The sequence below is a fragment of the Halichoerus grypus genome, chromosome X, assembly GCF_964656455.1.
Source record: "Halichoerus grypus chromosome X, mHalGry1.hap1.1, whole genome shotgun sequence".
Classification (NCBI taxonomy): Eukaryota; Metazoa; Chordata; class Mammalia; order Carnivora; family Phocidae; genus Halichoerus; species Halichoerus grypus.
Window position 1 is genome coordinate 15,530,955 of NC_135727.1, and position 21,680 is coordinate 15,552,634.

The window sequence follows — 21,680 nt, forward strand, 5'->3', positions numbered from 1 at the left end:
AACTAAAAAACCAAAAAGACAGAATTTTTTTTAACTAAAAATTATATTACCTCTGGACCTTTCTGTAGCTAGTAGCTGCCTGAGCAGGGGCTCAGGCCCACAATCTCAGCCAATGACCATGGGCTCTGCTTCCAAACAGCAGTTTGCAGGTGGCTGTAGAGGAGGTACAAGGAGGTCTAAGGCGATAGAGGAAGGCCAGGAGGAGGGAGGTCACAACCCAGGTGGCTGAGGAGCCCCAGCTGCTGCATGGCACTGACATCTGTAAGTGGCTTGACATATGCATGAAGTTTGGCTTCCTGTCCATGTCCCCTGGCTCCATCCGTGTGTCAGGATTGTGCGGACCCCTCCCCCACTGACCCCGAGAATGACTGTGTGTACCAGAGGTACATGGAAGGCTTCCACAGTCTGTACGAGGGTAAGACAGTGTGGTTCACCCAACCAAGGGCCTGGAATCAATCCATGTCACAGGACCTCGTGGGATCTTCTGTACTGGGAGTGAGAGGCAACAAAAAGAGGGAAAACATGCAGAAGCACAGACCAAAGGGGAAACTCCCAGGAAGTGTGGAGGGTTAGATCTTTGCCAAGATGGCAGCCCCTAGTCCCCTATGCCTATTCAGCACCTGAAATGTGGCTGGTCCTAAGTGAGATGAGCTGCACGTGTAACATATATGCTGGATTTCAAAGACTTGGTACAAGATAAAAGAACACAAGGTATTTCTTTACCAAAATAAGTGCTATACAAACATGGCATTCTAGTTAATAAATGCGTCTCTCACAGGGTTATAGGTTATCAGTGCTGACATTACATGTATGCTAGGGTTGAACAAATAAGTCAACGTAGTGTAGACGATAGGGGCCAGGTTTCTCAGTGTCAGAGAAAGAAGTTACCAGTGAGCAAGGGGAGAGGGCTAGCCCGAACACTGCAGTACTGGATTAAGTCCGAGATACTGGTATGAACTCATGTTCACTTACTTCCTTGTCCACTCAGTTTTATATTTTCCCATTTGCAATTAGCAAGTCATCTGTGGGGTGAACTTTGCCACTGTGAGAGTAACCAGTTTCCCCAATACTCATTCACCTCCAATTTTAACATCCACTGATAACATTGACCTGAATCAATTATTTAACTGGAGAGTGAAAAATAGTGGTTTTCAAATTCAAATTCCACTTCAAATAGTCATTACCACTGAAGCATTTCAACAAATGATGATGTCAACCCAGTGAGTTGACAAAATCCTTCATAAGCCATAATGCAGTTTATTTTATATTACAGTTACCAATGTATGAAGCTTTGCTTCTTATTTGTCCTCTGAAAGTTCAAGCTGTGTTATGGGTTCAATAAGATTTTGTGAGCTACTCCAAGATGCAACAACCATGTACACGTGGGATACCCAAAGTGATATCCACGATGTAACATAAATTATACTCCAGAAGAGTACTCCAGAGCCAAGTGTAGCTGTAAAATGCTGGGTTAGACTCAGTCAAAATGTTTCTTTATTAGGAGACTTCTTTTTATAAGGATTTTATTTATTTGAGAGAGAGCAAGAGTGAGCAAGAGAGAAAGCATGAGCAGGCAGGAGGGGCAGAGTGAGAGGAAGAAGCAGGCTCCCCATTGGGCAGGGAGCCTGATGCGGGACTCGATCCCAGGACCCTGGGATCATGACCTGAGCCAAAGGCAGATGCTTAACTGACCAAGACACCCAGGCACCCTAGGAGACTTTTAAATATTTTACTAATGTGCTTTGTGAAGCTAAAAAAGGAAGTAGTAGAAAGTAGCATTTTCCAAACTTGTTTGACTAGTGTTCTAGGGAATGCACTTTGGGAAATGTTGATGTGTATCATTGTCACGGGGTTAAAAAAAAATGGCATTTTTCAACTAAAGACAATAAAATGAACAGCACCAGAGCTATACACCACCACTCCTCCTGACACCCTCCCCCACCTACAACAGCAACGTTCTGGTGTTCAGATCAAGAATATTGTGGCTTGGTGTGCTCGCTGCATGCATGAGTTACTGTTGTGTGAGACACTTATGAATCACGTGCTCCTGTATCCACAAGAAGGAATAGGAAATATTGTGTGTCTACTACAGGCTAGGCCCCATGCTAAATGTCTTATGTTAGCTCACATATCTCTGGTAGTAATCACCAGAGGTGATGATTTTATGCCCATTTTACAGATTAGGAAAAATAGGCACAGAGTACCCTATCTAAGTTCACACAGTTAGTACATGTCAGAGCCAGAATTCAAACTCAGACACGTGTGGTTCTTTCCATTGTGCCACTTCTTGAAGCCAAGGGCCTTCTAAGCACCCTAAATGAGCTTCAACAGGAGAGGAAGATAATTCCCTCTCCTGGAAGAGTTTCCAGGATGGAGACCTGTTAAGAAACAGGGGTTGAGCCATAACCCCAAATAAGACTCCTGATATGAATCTGAACTTCAATTTAGAGGTGTTCTCCCTTGGCTTTTACTGTAAACATAAAAGTTCCTACATTTAATTTTTTTTTAATTTTTAAGTAGGCTCCACACCCAACGTGGGGCTTGAACTCACGACCCTGAGATTAAGAGTCACCTGCTCTACCAACTGAGCCAGCCAGGAGCCCCCCCACCCACTGGCCACGTTTAAATTTTTAACAGCTGATGAATAAGAGATAAATATGTAGAAGGGCTTCAATTCTTTGATCAACTTCTGATAGTAGCTTAGACTCTGAATAATATTCTCAATCACTGGGGAAAGGTTATTTTAATTTCTTTAGGGTGTATTTCATTCCTTCCCTCAGATTACACTTCTGCATTTCATCCAGAGATCAGACGGCTGACTGGACTATACTTATTGGACTAGTAAATTGACTGTTTTTACCAACTGTACTTTGGGTGAACAGCAGGATGTAGGATCAAGTAATCCTGACCTCTAGCTGGGTGATCCAAAGTACACACATACACATTTCTAACATAAACGGTTCTCATTTTCTTCACAGTAACTCTGTGGACAGAAAATATAACAGAGCTTTAATAAAGAAAGCCAGAAGAGTAGGTAGAAAAGCTATGAGTCTGGGGGCCAGACAGATCTGAGTTTGAATATCACCTCCACCTCCGGCCAGCTATGACCCTGAGAAAATTAGTTCACCTCGCTGGGCTTCAGTATCCTCATTTATAAAATGGATATAACCACATAAGTGATACATAGGGACAAAAGCAAGGCATCCCCAACCTGGAATTGCTTTCAGAATGAGATTAGGAAAAATCATGTTGTAATGGCTGTCAGGCCACCTATAGACATGACACAAACTGAGCACAATTTGTAAATATTTGAAGAAATTTGAGACCTAATCCCAAATAATGTGATTAGGGTTTGGTCTCAAGAAAGCACATCTAAAGCTTTAAGAAATAAGCCTTTTATACGAAATCAAGGATGATCAAAGCAGAATCAAAAATATGAGATATAGTCTTTAAAAAAAACTAAAAAGAGAAATGCACAGATCTATATAGTCATAAAAGGTTTTCCCTATAAAAGGAAAGCCCCAGGGGTGCCTGGGTGGCTCAGTCGTTAAGAGTCTGCCTTCGGCTCAGGTCATGATCCCAGGTCCTGGGATCGAGTCCTGCCTTGGGCTCCCTGCTCAGTGGGAGGCCTGCTTCTCCCTCTCCCCCTCCCCCTGCTTGTGTTCCCTCTCTCGCTGTGTCTCTCTCTGTCAAACAAATAAATAAAATCTTTAAAAAAATTAAAAAAAAAAAGGAAAGCCCCAAAGTTAATCTTTTGGTGAAGCACCTCTAATACTTTGCGGGGCTGAGTCCCTAACCCATGAATATAAACATTTGGTCCATGGGCAAGCGGAGCACTAGAATGCCATGAATATCATCTTTTAATAGCCATTTCCCTTTGCTCTGGGGTCCTATGCTCACCAAGAAACTTTCTATTTATTCTATTCTATTTATATTTGCTTTCTCACATATCATTATAACAGGCAGATGTGCTAACCAGCTAACAGGAATGGCGTGGTCTGCTTGGCATTTATATTTCTCCATGTAAATTAATAAATTGGTATTCTGGTTTATACATTGGACCCTTAGGAGTTTGCTTAGTATGAATCAATCTTCCTTTGGTATAGTCACAGAATTAAAATTCTGAAGCAAGATTTTTAAAAATTGACAAAAACCTAGTACTGCTGAGTGTGTGAGGGAACAGCAGATCGTCAGCCCCAGCAACTTGTCTGGACAAGAATTTGGCAATGTGTTATCAAAATATGTACACCCTTTTACCTAAATAATCCTACTGCTAGGAATTTAGGAGATAATCACAGAAGAAAATAAGTAAGAATGTTCATTAAAGCATTATTTATAGTAATTAAAAATTAGACATTTGGGTCATTCTTTTCAAAAGTACACTAAGTAAATCAACTATGGCCTACACATTATGTGTAGTAGGGGCATCTAGGTAGCACAGTGGGTTAAGCGTCCAACTCTTGATTTCGGCTCAGGTCATGATCTCAGGGTCGTGGGATCAAGCCCCATGTGGGGCTCCGCGCTCAGCACAGAGTCTGCTTGAAACTCTCCCTCTCCCTCTGCCCCTTCCCACCCCACCCCTCTCTGAAATAAAAATAAAATCTTAAAAAAAATTCTTGGGGCACCTGGGTGGCTCAGTCGTTAAGTGTCTGCCTTCAGCTCAGGTCATGATCCCAGGATCCTGGGATCGAGCCCTGCATCGGGCTCCCTGCTCGGCGGGGAGTCTGCTCCTTCCTCTCCCTCTGCCCCTGCTCATGCTTTTCCGTTCACTCTCTCTCAAATAAATAAATAAAATCTTTTTTAAAACTTTAAAAAATAAATGTATTAGGCAGTAAATAAAAAGAAGGATGTAACTCTATGTACACATGGAGTGAAAATAGCACATGTAATACCTCATTTGTACAAAGTGGCATATTTTTTGGTACCACATGCAGTGTTTCCCTGATATATTCTACAGAACATTATAACCCCATGAGTTCTGCCATGGTCTATGAAATACCATGTATCATAATCATCTTCTGAATATTCACAGTGCTTTTTAATATAATGAGTACCCTTGATGCCATTGTTTTAACATTGTTTAACTTAGCATTATCCAAAGTAACCTTGTCATAGAATCCCTTTTTCACATAACACTTTTGAAAATACAAAGCAAAAATAAATATGAAGCAACGAGTTTCCAGAAAAACCTTTGGGAAACATGGGCATCAGAGACTGATAGATTATTCACCAGAATGTTAATAGTCAGTCTGTATATCTGTCTAGCTTCCCAAAATACATACCACTTCATAAAAACAGCTACTTACAAAAGAAAAATGACAGATGTAGAAACAATAATGAATGCCATATGTTGGGGACCTACTCTGTGTCATGCTAAGGTCTTTACATATTCTGAAAATGAGGATGAAATGACATGAGGAAAAAAAATTGAGCCTGAGATCACATGACTTACCTAAGCTCACACCGGCTAGTAAGTGGCCAAGCCTCAATTTGAACCACAGGTCAGTCTGAGCCCAATAAGGAATTTCTATTCGGAGTGCCTGGGTGGCTCAATCAGTTAAGCATCTGACTCTTGATTTTGGCTCAGGTCATGATCTCAGGGTCGTGGGATTGAGCCTGTCTCCCTCTCCCCCGCTCCCCCTTTCTCTCTCTCAAATAAATAAAATCTTTAAAAAAAAAAAAAAAAAAAAAAAAGGATGTTCTTTTCAGTACATGATATACTCTGTCTCTTCCACAACATACTCTTCCTTTAAGGTCCCACTTGAGCAGCCTGCCAGCCTGCCAACCGCAGGTGACACCCCTCTGGTTTCCCACATACTTCTTTTAAACCTCCACGTAAAATAAGAAAAAGTAAGTTATCTGACACAGTACCTGAAATGTGGGAGATTTAATACAGAATTCCTTTCACGATTGTCCTCTGACTGGTTTTAATATAAAGAACTTAACCTACTTTCCTGGGCTCTTAGCTGTGTTATAAAACTTTGATGATGAAAATTAAGGCTTTACTATTAAGGAAGTATATGATATTTATATACTTGATTTGGAACAAAAGTAAGATGATGGCATGGAATACTTACTTCAAATCTCACAGAATAAGTGTAGGTGACACTCAAATTATCTGTATGTTCTCCAGGAATTTCCATAGGGGGTCCATTACAAGTTAGGTCGTTTTCATCCGAATGCTTATAGCTAAGAAAAGGGCGGGGAGGAAGGGAAAGGAATTTTTATACCAAACCGCCACTGTAAATTGCCAATTCACGGCTATTCAGGCATATAACAATAGCAGACTGAAAAAATACGTCTTTTGTTATATTTCATATTTAAAACTCTTTATGACTTAAAATACTTTTGTTTCTAAATGTCCCCAACACTCAAATGAGAGTCAACATACTGCCCAAAATGCAATACAGGTAGCCCTGCTTTTCCGAAGCTCACTTTATGCCACTTCACTTTAACGAAAGACCTACATTAGTGCCTGTTTTCACGAACTAACTGAAAGAAATGCAAAGAGGATTTTCACTTTTATGAAAAATCAAAAAGAGGATTCAGCATCGCTTTTGCAGGGAGCCATAATAAAGGCAGCTCGCACCCCAGCAGTGAGCGTGGCACCACCCGGCCCCTTCCCTGGGAACCACACAGCATTTTGGCATCAAGCCACCAATGCTTTGAACTGGGTCTGTGAGCATCTGTGCTTTATCTCGGTTTACTTTGTGCATCCATTAGCAAGATGTGTCTTAAGGTATCAGAAAAGCCTGAGAGAGGCGATTTGGAGGGTCTGGGAACGCTCACAAATTTTTCCATATAAGTTAATGGCAATTGCTTCTTGGCTTTGGCATTTCAGCTTCCAAAAGCTTTCATAGGAACACTCTACTTTCGGATAGCAGGGGAAAACATATCACCCTAAGAACCTTCTCATGGTTCTTCTCCTAAGCCTGGCTGGCTCAGTCAGTAGAGCGTGCAACTCTTGATCTCGGAGTTGTAAGCTCAAGCCCCATGTTGGATGTAGAGATTACTTAAAAATAAAATCTCAAAAAAAAAAAAAAGAACCTTCTCTTTGGCTGTGGATAGATTTTTTAAAGTCCTTCTATTAGCAAATGGCTTTATTTCTCATCTTTCATCTCATCCCTCTCCAATATATTAAACAACCTGTCTCGTATTCTTAGCTGTAGGCTTAGAAAACCAAATAGGTTTTGAAATCATATTTATAAGCAGCCAGAGATCTGAGGGCCTACTGTGTGTAAAATGCCATGCTTAGTGATGAAAGGTAGCGAGGACAATCTATGCAAACCTTTTGTATTTGAAAAAGATGATTATAAAAAATAGAAGATGGAAAGCAAAAACTAAAGAAGTGTGAAACTAAACTTAAGGACTGATGAAGCTAACAAGTGCCTGGTCAGGAATAAAGAGACTGTAATATTACTTGAAAAATAAAAGAGGAATAAAAGGGAGAGAGAAAAATCAAAGGAGAAACAGTGGCGCTTCCCTTTTGAATTATTTACTCAACATACAAATTATCCCTTGGCTTCTGTGTAAAGGACAATATGCAATCCTTATGGGGTGGTTATTTCTACATGTCTATGCACAATTAAACCATTCACTCACAATTGAGGGGGGTTATTGACATGCCCCTCTTCCTATTCATTTTTGTAACCCTAGTGTCTGGCATATGATATGCCCTTACTAAGTGTTTGTAGGGTGAATTCTATTTAAAGCCAAAATATATTTTAAAACAGCTATGAATTGGGGCACCTGGGTGGCTCAGTCAATTAAATGTCTGACTCTTAATCTCGGCTCAGGTCTTGATCTCAGGGTCGTGAGTTCAAGCCCCGTGTTGGGCTCCACACTAGGAGCCTACTTTAAAAAAAAATTTAAAAATAAAAAATAAAATAAAACAGCTATGAATTAAATGATCACTGTTAAGGCTACCAATAAAAACTTAACATCTACAGGAAAAACATTACATTACCAAATGATAACGCATATCAAGGTTTACTGTTTAAGTATGTTTAAGTATGGCCCTTGAATCCAGCCCAGGAAATACCTGCATTTCATATGAGAGAGATCATGCAGCAAAAGGTATATTAAGATCTCCAATCAATGTAAAAGGCCTATTTTAAACCACCAGCCTTACATACGGGTTGCATAAGGCCTTCTAGGCCATTTTCAAAACTTGGGCCTTTACTCTAAGTGAGATGGGAAGTCACTGGAAGATTCTGAGCAGAGGATTGACATGGGCTGACATTTCAAAAGGAATGCTCTGCACACTGTATTGAGAACAGACTGCTGGGAAACAAGGATGGCACCGGGAGACCAGCGAGGGTGTTGCCATCAGGCAGGTGAGATGTAGTGATGTCTTGGACCAGAGGATAGCGGTGGAGGTGATGAGAAGGGGTGGATCCTAAATATATTTTAAAAACAGAGTCCCATGGTCTGCCAAAGGATTGGAATAGATACAGGGTATGAGTGAAAAATGATAAAGAGGAGTCAAGGGTGCTGCCATAGTTTGGGGGCCTGAGCAACTGGAAGGATGTAGTTACCATTTGCTGAGATAGAGAAGACAACAGGAAAAACAGGTTGGAGGAAAGATTACAAGTTCATGTTTGGTCACGTTAAATTTCAAATGCCAGGGCACCTGGGTGGCTCAGTGGGTTAAGTGTCTGACTTTGGCTCAGGTCATGATCTCAGGGTCTTGGGATCCAGCCCCGGGCGGAGAGCCCACTTCTCCCTCTCCCTCTGCCCCTCCTCCCACCGTTTGTGCCCTCTCTCTCTCTCTCTCAAATAAATAAAATCTTTTCTAAAAATTTCAAATGCCTACTAGACATCCATGTAGTCATGTCAAGTAGACAGCTAGATATACAAGTTTACAGATCTAAGAGTCGTTGTAGGATCCAATGCCATGAGACAGGACAAGATTACCAATGTGTAAGTATATATAAAGAAAAAAAAAGTTCAAAGACTCAGTCCTGGGGCCCTCCAATATGAAGATGTTGGAGAAATGAGAAGACTGATAAGCAACCAGTGAAACAGGAGAAAATCAGTAAAGTATGGTAATCCAAAAGCCAAATGAAGCAAGTAATTATAGGAAAAAGAAATGATCAACTATGGTAACCATCAGGGAAATTAGCTGGGTACAGTCCCTAATAGAAAACACAAGACTGTAGGCCTAGAATACCATTAGGCCTAACTCACTTCTTATGACCTTGAGCAGACTGCCTAATTCTAAAAAAATGATTTATAGCACAGTCCTTGTTCTCAAGGGGCCCACATAAATGACCTTTACAATGATTAGATAAAAGTTTTATTGCATGCATACATAAACTGTTGCTATGTGCAGTGTAGAATAAATATAAGTCTAAAAAATTATTTTCTTGGCTTTTTTACTCTGAGTCTGACAATATGAGATATAACTGTAAAGCATTAAGTTTGATTTTCATATAGCTGATGGGACTAGCTGCCTGGATGATCATACTCTGTATGTTTACTACCTAATGACTTCGAATATGAGCAGCCATCCCGAGTTAGACCTCACAGTCCATGCTCCTAACATTCTCTTGCCAGATATCAGAAGGGACATACACCAAAAAGCATAGGTGATTGCCCTTGACAATGATTAGTATTTCCTGGCCTCTCTTGGTAGCTATGTTTATTTCCTGTTGTTCACAAATATACTCTGATCCCTTTAAGCCTTCTTTTATTTCCTACTTGCAACACCTTGCAAAGATAAATAAGCCTCAAAATTTTTAACATAGACATTAATTTTAAAAGAATATCCTTTTACTAAGATAAACCAGAGTTGGAAAATACCAGTGTTCCTCACCACTTGGGGTCTGTTTAATGAAATCTATAGGCCCTTTTACCCAGAAAAATACACATCAATACAAATGTCCAGAGTTTGATATATCAGGGACCATATTAAAAACTCCTAATTCAGTCCTCTCCTCTCACAGATGAGGAAATTAAGCCCATGACAAATCAAGTTAACCTACCCAATGGTCAAAAGCTTGGCACAATACAGTCTCTAACTCTACTTTCCCTTTGGGAATAATCTCTGTGCCAGATGGAACCTTGGCAGAAGTCAAATGGGGCAATAGCCTTAAAAACAATGAAGTCTGATCCATTTCTACAAACTTAGGGTTGACTTGCAAAATGGAACCAGGAGAGATGAGACTAAAATCCAAATTTCCTAATTCCTTGTTCTGTATTCAGAAAACTATACCACATGGGCCTCCTTTAATATATGCAAATAGGTTTCAAGGGATAACTTCTTCCCTCCATCTTAGTATTTCAGGTTTTATAATATTTTGCCCATAATGGACCATGATTTTATACACTGTGTGCTATATTCCCATCTCTATCTTAATTGAAGAGTTCTAATTTACAGCTAGGTCATCCAGGCTCTTTCTATAAATGTACAGGGATAAAGTACCTGCTAATTCTTGAGATTGCTTATTTGTTAGAGAACTCTAATTGTTAGTAGATTCTTCCTTATATTCAGCTGATACCTGCCGAATAGACTCCAGTAACAGACCCGTCCTCTGAAGAAACACAAATCTAAATCTAAGCTCTTTGTCATATGGCAGCAAGTAAAGAAGAGAGTTAGGATGCCCTCAATAAGTCTATTTCCCTTCCACATATGTCAATTCTTCCTCACATTACATGGTATTCAAACTCTAACTATAGGTAGAAGGGAATAAATTGCCTGTTTAATTTTTCAAACTGTATGTCTAAGGTTACATCACATGTGTGCCCTAAAAATGAAAATTCTAGTTGAGAACGTCTACATTCTGAATTAATTTTTAAATTAAAGGAACTAATTAAAAAGATATTCTATAATTACCTTTGGGGGTCAAGTCTAGCAGCAACCAATCTTGCAATAGCCCAATTTCTTTCACTTTCCCTGTGATACGTAATAATAATATCAACGTGGTTGAAGAGGTAGAAAGTATTACTTTTGTTGAATTCAGGCTGCAAAAAGACACAGAAATTTTAAAGAAGTTTGAACTTTTCCCAGAAAATAAAAAATATAAAATCTGACCATGGAATAAAAATGGGATCCACTATATTATTGGCTATATTCCCTATGCTTTTCATCTTCATAACTTATTTTATAGCTAGCAGTTTGTACTTCTTAATCCCCTTCACCTATTTTGCCCATCCCCCATCACCCTCCCCTCTGGCAACCACCAGTTCTCCCTCAGAACCCTCAGAAGGAACCAACGTGCCTACACCTTGAACTTGGACTTCTAGCCTCCAGAACTATGAGACAATAAATTTCTGTTGGTTTTTTTAAGATTTATTTATTTATTTCAGAGACAGAGAGCGAGCATGAAGGGGGGAGGGGCAGAAGGAGAGACAGAATCTCAAGCAGACTCCCCACTGATCAGGGAGCCCGACGCGGGGCTCGATCCCAGGACCCTGAGATCATGACCTGAGCCAAAGGCAGACGCTTAACCGACTGAGCCACTCAAGTGCCCCAAACTTCTGTTGTTTTAAGCTACCCATTTTGTAGTGTATTTTTAGCCAGCCCTAGCAAACAAAGGGCTTTGCAATATGAGCTTTGAAATCAGACAGCGTTTACTAGCTATCTGACCACAGACAAGTCATTTAACCTCTTTGAGCCTCAGTTTCCTCTGTTGTACAGGGGCCCAGTTGGTACAGCATGTGACTCCTGATCTCGGGGTCATGAGTTTGAGCCCCACGTTGGGTGTAGAGATTACTTATAAAAATATCTTTTTAACTAAAAAAAAATGGGAACTATAATAGGATTGCTCATAGAATGGTTGAGGATTTAATAGAATAATGTTTGTAAAGTATTCAGTGCAGTGCTTGGCATAGGAAGCCTTCAATAAATATTAGCTATTACATCAACCAGGCCCTTCAATCTTCAGAAAATGAATCCAAATGAACCTTGTCAATTACCATATTGAGTAATCTACAACATGCAGTATGCCTAGATTAAGAATTATGGCTCACAAATCTCAGAACTGAGGGTGATGCCCTGAAGGAATTTTAGAGATCCTTTAGTACAATGATAACAGAGAAGAGGGTAAGAGTGATCCTATGGGGGAACAGCACAGTCAGCTTGGGCTGGAAAGTACGTACTACTCGCTGCAGTGCTGTCCATAATTGCAAAGGACAAGAAACCACCAAGACTGTCTATGAACACAGTTAAATGAAATATGGTGTAACCACATAGAGAAATAAAATGCAGCTAGCAGATTTTCATGTCCTAGTATGGAGTATACCATGTATTGGTATCGGATGTCCATGGTATGTACTAATAGAAGCATCCCCGCATTGTGGTTAAGGATGTGGTCTCCACAGTCAAGCTGCCCAGGTTGAAAGCTCAGGTATGGCATGTATTAGCCTGTGTGACCAGTTGCTTAGCCCCTCAGTGTCTCAGTTTCCACACCTAAAATGTAGAGATCATAAGAGTACCTATCTTCATTCGAATTGTAGTCAGTGTATTTCCATGTTTACATCCCCTAGTCAATTGTGTTCCCCAGTAGATCACAAGGCTAGGAACTTTGCTTCACTCATTCATTCATTCAGCAAATATTTTTGAACATCTATTATGTGCCAAGCACTTCTTAACTATGCCCTAAGAGCTAATATCCTACAGGGGCTCAAATAATACAAGAGGTAGTTTCATATGTTACAGAGAGAACAGAATTTGGATCAAAAAACACTGGGATGCAATTCAGATTTTGCCACATATAATCTTTTGTATGTCAGTCTTTCTTGGCCTTAGTTTTCTTGAAATGGGGATACCATCACTTACTTCATAAAATTGTTAAGTGGATTAAGTGAGAAATTATAGGGAAAGAACTAGCACAGCACCTGGCACAGAATAAGGAGATCATTAAATGTTAGTTTCCTTCCTACTAGATGTCAAAATCATGCTTTAAAACTTCAACTAGATTTCCAATTCCAATCCGATTTGGGCTAAATCTCCCGCTGAAAACTACAAATGGTAAATATAACATAACAAATATCTTCATAAAAGCAACATGAACATAGAATGTACAACACCAAAAGTAAACCCTAATGTAAACTACAGGCACTGGGTGTCAATGTAGGTTCATCAATTGTATAAAATGTACCACTCTGGAGTGCCTGGCTGGCTCAGTTGGTAGAGCATGCAAATCTTGATCTCGGCGTAAGTTCAAGCCCTAGGTTGGGTGCAGAGATTACTTAAAAATAAAATCTTTTTACAGAACTAGAGGGTATTATGCTAAGCGAAATAAGCCAATCAGAGAAAGACAAGTATCATATGATCTCACTGATATGAGGAATTTGAGAAACAAGACAGAGGATCATAGGGGAAGGGAGGGAAAAATAAAACAAGACAAAACCAGAGAGGGAGACAAACTATAAGAGACTCAATCTCAGAAAACAAACTGAGGGTTGCTGGAGGGGACGGGGGTGGGAGGGATGGGGTGATGGACATTGGGGAGGATATGCACTATGATGAGTGCTGTGAATTGTGTAAGACTGATGAATCACAGACCTGTACCCCTGAAACAAATAATACATTATATGTTAATAAAAAAAAAAAAGAAGATAGTAGGAAGGGAAAAATGAAGGGGGGGGGAATCGAAGGGGGAGACGAACCATGAGAGACTATGGACTCCAAAATCTATAAAGAACTTATCAAACTCAACACCCAAAAAACAAAGAATCCAGTTAAGAAATGGGCAGAAGACATGAACAGACATTTCTGCAAAGAAGACATACAAATGGCCAACAGACATGAAAAAAATACTCCACATCACTTGGCATCAGGGAAATACAAATCAAAACCACAATGAGATACCACTTCACACCAGTCAGAATGACTAAAATTAACAAGTCGGGAAACAACAGATGTTGGTGAGGATGCAGAGAAAGGGGAACCCTCCTACACTGTTGGTGGGAATGCAAGCTGGTGCAACCACTCTGAAAAACAGTATGGAGGTTCCTCAGAAAGTTGAAAATAGAGCTACCCTATGACCCAGCAATTGCACTACTGGGTATTTACCCCAAAGATACAAATGTAGTGATCCAAAGGGGCACGTGCACCCCAATATTTATAGCAGCAATGTCCACAATAGCCAAACTATGGAACGAGCCAAGATGTCCATCAACAGATGAATGGATAAAGAAGATGTGGTCCATATATACAATGGAATATTATGCAGCCATCAAAAATGAAATCTTGCCTTTTGCAACAACGTGGATGGAACTAGGGTATTATGCTAAGTGAAATAAGTCAATCAGAGAAAGGCAAGTCATATGATCTCACTGATATGAGGAATTTGAGAAACAAGACAGAGGATCATAGGGGAAGGGAGGAAAAAAATGAAACAAGATGAAACCAGAGAGGGAGACAAACCATACGAGACTCCTAATCTCCGGAAACAAACTGAGGGTTGCTGGAGTGGAGGGGAGTGGAAGGGATGGCGTGGCTGGGTGATGGACATTGGGGAGGGTATGTACTATGGTGAGCGCTATGAATTGTGTAAGACAGACGAATCACAGACCTGTACCTCTGAAACAAATAATACATTGTATGTTAATAAAAAAATAAAAAAATAAAATAAAATCTTTTTAGGGGCGCCTGGGTGATTCAGTCAGTTAAGTGTCTGACTCTTGGTTTCAGCTCAGATCATGATCTCAGGGTCATGAGATCAGGCCCCACATTGGGCTCTGTGCTCAGTGCAGAGTCCGCTTGTCCCTCTCCCTCTGCTCCTCCCCCAGCTCATGCTTCCTCTCTCAAATAAATAAATAAAATCTTAAAAATATTTTTAAAAATTTTTTAAAAATAAAATAAAATATACTCTCTGGTAGGGGAGGTTGATAATGGAGGAGGCTATGTATATATGGGGGTTGGGGGTATATGAGAACTCTCTGTACATTTCCTCTTAATTTTGCTGTGAACCTAATCCTGCTCTAAAAAATAAAATCTTTTAAATTAAAAACAAAAACAAAACGTGAGCCGACAAGAAAGTAAGGAACTGCCATGCCAAATCTAAGGGAAAGCAGGAAGCCAGAGAGGTAAGCTGGGTGAGGGAGCACTGATGCTGCTATTGTCCTGAGGACACCTGCTGATCTGGGCAAACTTGAACTTAAGTTTGGGTAGCCTCATGGGATAGGGAGGAGAGACCTCAAGGAGGGCCCTCCCAGGTGAGAAGGCTAACATGAGACCCTCTGCACATTAAGCTGAGACCACTGACCCCTCACAAAACCAATACCCTCAGGGTAAAGATGAGCCAGAAGAAAGCCTTCTCCACACAAGCCCCCCATGGACTACAAGGAAGATGGCCTTGATGGTAAACAGAAAAGGGGAGTGGGGGAACTGTCCTGGAACAGTTGTGGCCACGGGCCAGCCCTAACATAGATTTGCAGTGTGGATTCCCATCACCTAAGTGGCCCTAGGAAATTCAAGTTGTGAATTTGCTTTAAGGTGGTCCCAGACTGATATTTCCCAAAGATGTCTGCAGAAGTAAATGAAAATCTTCTCTGGAGGAAACTACTTTGATCCTAGGACTCAAAGAAACTCCACAAATAATTTTTTTTAGAGGCTGAGAGAGAGCGAGAGCAGGGTTGGGGGGCAGAGGGAGAGGGAGATTTTTAAGCAGGCTCCACATCCAGTGCAGAGCCCGACATGGGGCTCGATCTCATGACCCTGAGACCATGACCTGAGCTGAAATCGAGTCAGACACCTAACTGACTGAGCCACCCAGGTGCCCCATCAGAAGCAGATTTAAAATTAACTACATAGGGCGCCTGGGTGGCCCAGTCGTTAAGCGTCTGCCTTCGGCTCAAGTCATGATCCCGGGGTCCTGGGATCGAGCCCCACATCAGGGTCCCTTCTTGGCAGGGAGCCTGTTTCTCCCTCTCCCACTCCCCCTGCTTGTGTTCCTGCTCTCGCTGTGTCTCCCTCTGTCAAATAATTAAATCTTTAAAAAAATAAAAATAAGTAAAATTTTAACTACATTTACTATACTTAAAGGAAGTAAAATACAAGCATGACAGTATGTGCACAAAATAGAAAAGTATAAAATAATGACTTAGCAAATTTGCAAAAGAACAAAATAAAACTTGCAGAAATGAGAAAGCTAATTACTGAAATTAAAAATTCAATGCCTATGGGGTTTTTTTCAGGATTTTTGAGGTCTGTTTATGGATGAAATAACTTATAAATTGATTATCAGATGCCAAGGCAAAGGGCTTGAAAATGTGAGAACAAAATTTCAATATGTTTGATATAAATGTTATTGTAATAACACATTTTTTTCAAGTTTTTATTTAAATTCTCATTAGTTAACACACAGTGCAATATTGGTTTCAGGAGCAGAATCTAGTGATTCATCACTTACATACAACACCTGGTGCTCATCACAACATGTGCCCTCAATGCCAATGTTTATAAGAGAAGAAACAAGTAAAGAAGAAAATTTTAGACTAGAAGATATGCCAGAACGCAGCACACACAAAAAAATGGAAAATACAGAAGGGAGGTTAAGAGCATGGAGCAGAAAATAAAAACATTTAACACAGCTTTAATTGGAGTCTGAAAAGGAAAGAAGAAAGTATCTGACAATGGCTGAGAATTCCAGAACTGATAAGAGGCACCAATCCAGGAAACTAAAAAAAATACAAAGAAGATTAAAAACAAAGCAAAACAAAAGTCTATAACTAGACACATAATCATGAAACTGTATGAGACCCTTTATAGAAAGAGGTGACTAATAATTACATTTTATGTAATCTAAAATGCCACCAATTATAAAACATTCTTTTAGGGATGCCTGGGTGGCACAGTCAGTTAAGCATCTGACTCTTGGTTTCGGCTTGGGTCCTGGTCTCAGGGTTGTGGGATTGAGCCCCGTGTTGGGCTCCACGCTCACAGTAGAGTCTGCTTGCGGTGCCTGGGTGGCTTAGTCGTTAAGCATCTGCCTTTGGCTCAGGTCAGGATCCCAGGGTCCTGGGATCGAGCCCCGCATCGGGCTCCCTGCTCCGCGGGAAGCCTGCTCCTCCCTCTCCCACACCCCCTGCTTGTGTTCCCTCTCTAGCTGTGTCTCTCTCTGTCACATAAATAAATAAAATCTTTAAAAAAAAAAAAAAGTAGAGTCTGCTTGGAGATCTCTCTCCCTCTGCCCCTCCCTCCCCTCCCCACCCCCACTTTCTCTCTCTCTCAAATAAATAAATAAATCTTTTTAAAAAAACATTATTTTATGTGCTGTTAGGAAAAAACATTGCCAATTAAACTGTGACAAGCCATCAACTGAAAGGGATACATCCTGATTTCATAAATGTTAAAATATTGGAAAATACGAGTTTTAGAATCAATAAAATGTGGACTATAAAAATAATAAACAAAGCATAAAATAACAGAAGTGAGAACAAATGTCTATCAGTAAATGTAAATGGGCTTGACTCACCTATTAAGAGGAAAAGGGCTTTCAGAAGATACCACAAGGCAAAACTCAACATGTTGTACACAAGAGACACATCTAAAACAAAGAGGTTCTGAAAAGGTAAGAAGGGCTGGGCAAAGTTACACTGAGGGAAGGTAGGCAAAAAGAAAGCAAGGGAGTTGGACCTCCTCTTCCTGACATGATGGAATAATGCAAGACCAGATTTATCCTTTCACTTTAAACAACTAAAAAAAAAATGGGTAAAATATAGGAAGACAACATTTTTTAGACCTCAGACAACAAAGAACATTAAGAGACTGTTCACTGGGACACCTGGGTGGCTCAGTTGGTTGAGCAACTGACGCTTGGTTTCGGCTCAGGTCATGATCTCGGGGTCCTGGGATCGATCCCCACATTGGGCTCTGCACTCAGTGGGGAATCTGCTTGGGATTCTCTCTCCCTCTCCCTTTGCCCCTCCTCTCTCTCTCTCTCTCTCAAATGAATAAATAAATCTTTAAAAAAAAAGAGACTGATCGCTAAGAGAAAGGCAACAAATAAGCTGAGCCCTGAAATAAAATCTTCTAAAAAAATTGTTTTTCTTTGCAAGGAGGCATTGAATGAAGTGCTGCCAGTAGAGGGTGCTAGACAGACATTACCAGGGAGGAGAGTTTTGTTTTCTGGTTGACGGGAGCTCTCACTCCACACTCCCCTATTTCTCCAGTGGACACAACCTCTAAAGAATTAATGGATCCATGTGTCACAACAAAGAGACAAAAAGACATCAGGGTTGGGGGGGGAGGGAGGGAGGGATGAATAGGCAAAAGGCAGAACACAGATCTGTAGGACAGTGAGACTACTCAGTATGATACCATAACAGTAGATACATATCATTATACATTTGTCCAAACCTATAAAATGTACAACACCAAGAGTGAACTCTACTGAAAACTATGCTCTCTGAGTGATAATGGTGTATGAATGTAGGTTTATCAATTGTGACAAATGTACCACAGTCTGGTGAGCGAAGATGATCATGAGGAAGGCTATGCATGTGTGGGGGCAAGGGGACCATGGAAAATCTCTGTACCTGCCTCTCAATTTTTCTTTGAGCCTAAAACTGATCTAAATAATAAATCTATTTTGGGGGGGAGCCTGGGTGGTGCAGTTGGTTAAGTGTCCTACTCTTGGTTTCAGCTCAGGTCATGGTCTCAGGGTCATGGGATTGAGCCCCACGTCAGGCTCCACACTCAGCACAGAGTCAGCTTGTCCCTCTCTCTCTACTCCCCCCCACTCCCCCATTCTCTCTCAAATAAATAAAAATTTGAAAATAATAAATCCATTTGTTAAAAAGGAGACATCATTTGCCTCTTGATGAAAGAACACACCACTACCTTATCTCACCAGAGATCAAACTTGAATCTGATCAAGCCACTGGATCCATCTGCCAATTTTCAAGAAACAAAAGAGAACATGCAGCACTATTTGGATGAATGATACAGGGACAGACAAATGGATAAACATGTGATAAATCAAATATTTTAAAATGCTAATTGGGGGCACCTGGCTGGCTCAGTCGGAAGAGCATGCAACTCTTGATCTTGGGGTCGTGAATTCGAGCCCCATGTTGCGTATACAGAGTACTTAAAACTCTAAAAAAATTAAAATGCTCATGGTAGAATCTAGGTGCTGGGTATATGAGTGTCTACTATATAATGAATTAAGCTTTTCTGTATTTGAAATTGCTCATAATAAAAGATTTAAAAAAGATATATAGGGGCACCTGGGTGGCTCAGTCGGTTCAGCGTCTGCCTTCGGCTCAGGTCATGATCCCAGGGTCCTGGGATTGAGTCCTGCATCGAGCTCGCAGCTCAGCAGGGAGTCTGCTTCTCCCTCTCCCTCTGTCCCTCGCCCCTGGCTCGTACTCTCGCTCTCAAATAAATAAATAAAATCTTCAAAAAAAAAAAAGACATATAAAATGTTCAAGTCTAAACTACATTGTCTAAAACTAGAAAAGAAACTTAAGGAAGTGATTAGGATAGAAGTTAGGAGAGTGTTTACTTTAGGAAAAGGAAGGACGTTGTAAATGGATAGGGATACACTGATACCTTCTGGGTGGCTGGCCAAATTCTATTTCCTGACTTGCTTGAGGTTTACAAAGGTGTTCCCCTTGTAATAATTCATTAAACTTTATATCTGTTCTGTGTGGTTTTCTAGATCTGTATTTCACAACAAAAAGGCTTTTTTTTAAAGTCCATATCCTTTGACTCAGCAATTACCCTTATATGAATTTATCCTAAGGTAATAATTAGACAAGAGTACACAGATGTTTGTACAATAACATTCATCGAGTGCCTACTATGTATTAGACACAGCTCCAAACACTTTTTAATATTTTATTTATTTATTTGAGAGAGAGAGCAGGAGTGGAGGAGTGGAAGAGTAGAGGGAGTGGAGAGAGTGGGGGGAGGGGCAGAGGTAGGGGGAGAAGCAGACTCCCCATTGAGCGTGCGTGGAGTGACTGGGGCTCAATCCCAGGACCCTGGGATCATGACCTGAGCCAAAGTCAGATGCTTAAACAACTGAGCCACCCAGGCGTCCCTCTGAGTACTTTATAAGTAGTATCCTATCTATCCTCACAACAACCCTATGTGGTATATACTACTCTTATTCCCATTTTACAGATGAGACTCAAAGAGACATAAGAATGTTAACATTGTGTATCAACTATACTTCAATTTAAAAAAAAAGAAAACAGGGGCACCTGGGTGGCTCAGTCAGTTAAGCATCTGCCTTCAGCTCAGGTTATGATCCTAGGGTTCTGGGATTGAGCCCCATGTCTGCTTCTCCCTCTCCCTCTACCCCTCCCCCTGTTCCTATGTGCTCTCCCCTCTCTCAAATAAATAAAATCTTAAAAAAGGAAGAAAACAGCTATTAAAAAATAAATGTTCACTGCAGCATTATTAAGTAACAAAAATTGAAAACACCTAATTATGGTGAAGTGGATAAAAAATTACGTTCCAGGGGCTGGCTCAGTTGGAAGAGCATGTGACTCTTGATCTCAGGGTTGTGAGTTTGAGTGTCACACTGGGTGTAGAGATTACATAAATAAATAAATAAGTAAATACTTAAAAAATATCTTTACAAAAAAATGAAAAAATGGGGCATCTGGCTGGCTCAGTTGGTAGAGCATGCTACTCTTGATCTCAGAGTCATGAATTTGAGCCCCACATTGGGTGTAGAGATTACTTAAAAATAAACTCTTTTTTAAAGATTTATTTATTTATTTTAGAGAGAGAGAGCACACAGCAGGGGGAGGAGCAGAAGGAGAGGAAGAAAATCTTAAGCAGGCTCTGACTCCCTCCTGAGCACAGAGCCTGAGCAGGGCTCAATCTCACCACCCTGAGATCATGACCTGAGTCAAAATGAAGAGTTGGCCACTTAACTGACTGAGCCATCCAGGTGCCCCAGTAAATAAACTTCTAAAAATAAATGAAAATAAAAAGAGAGTCTTTAAAAAATTATGTTCCATCCACACAATGGAATATTATAAAACTACTAAAAAGCATAAACACTTTCTTGTTCTTGTATTCTATCTGTATATGAATAGATAGGTAGGCAGATAGATATTGACCACGGAAAGAAGCCCATTATAAACTTCTAAAAGAAACAAAGCAGATTACAGAAATATATATATACATTTTATAATCCCACATAGATTAAGAAATGATGTATTCATAAAAAGAATCTATTAAAATTGAGGTGGATTATAGAGAGATTCTCACTTTGTACTCTTTAAACCTCTGGGTTGTATGAGGTTTTTATAAACATGTTATCATTTTGTAACCATGGGGGAGGTGGTTGCACAATGTGAAGGTACAAATGTTGATAAAAGTTACTGCTACCCTGGCCAACTGCAGCTCTTTCATTCTATGGGTCCATTTATTCTTCACAGACTTCGCCTTCAAAAATGTGGTCTTTACATCATCCCAAAGAACCCACTTTCATATATGCTATCAAACACAGACTATATTAATCAAAATTTCTCCTATTCATTAACTCCTCTTTTCTGCCACTTCTCCTTTATTTTTTAAGTTTATTTATTTATTTAAGTAATCTCTACATCCAACATGGGGCTTCAACTCATGACCTGAGCCAGCCAGGTGCCCCTCCTCCCTTACTTTAAAAGAATTATCAATTATCAATTAAGCATTTGTTTGTTGCTTCTCCTCCCATATTCCCCACCTAAATGTTTCCTATTGTGAAGAATACATATCACTG

The 21,680-nt window shown here is 40.3% G+C and overlaps 1 protein-coding gene across 3 annotated transcripts in view; it reads right to left on the reverse strand.

Annotated features, from left to right (window-relative positions):
• Positions 1-21,680, reverse strand: part of LOC118542091 (transmembrane 9 superfamily member 2-like) — a 74,083-nt gene that overhangs the window by 38,718 nt on the left and 13,685 nt on the right. For all 3 annotated transcript variants that reach the window (XR_013444535.1, XM_078064084.1, XM_078064083.1), the window contains exons 6-7: positions 10,838-10,965; positions 6,078-6,189 (exon numbers count right to left, since the gene is read on the reverse strand). Coding sequence is in view for 2 of the 3 variants with exons in the window: in XM_078064084.1 (XP_077920210.1) it covers positions 6,078-6,189; positions 10,838-10,965 (240 nt within the window). In the remaining variant the exon portion in view is untranslated. The remainder of the gene's footprint in view (positions 1-6,077; positions 6,190-10,837; positions 10,966-21,680) is intronic.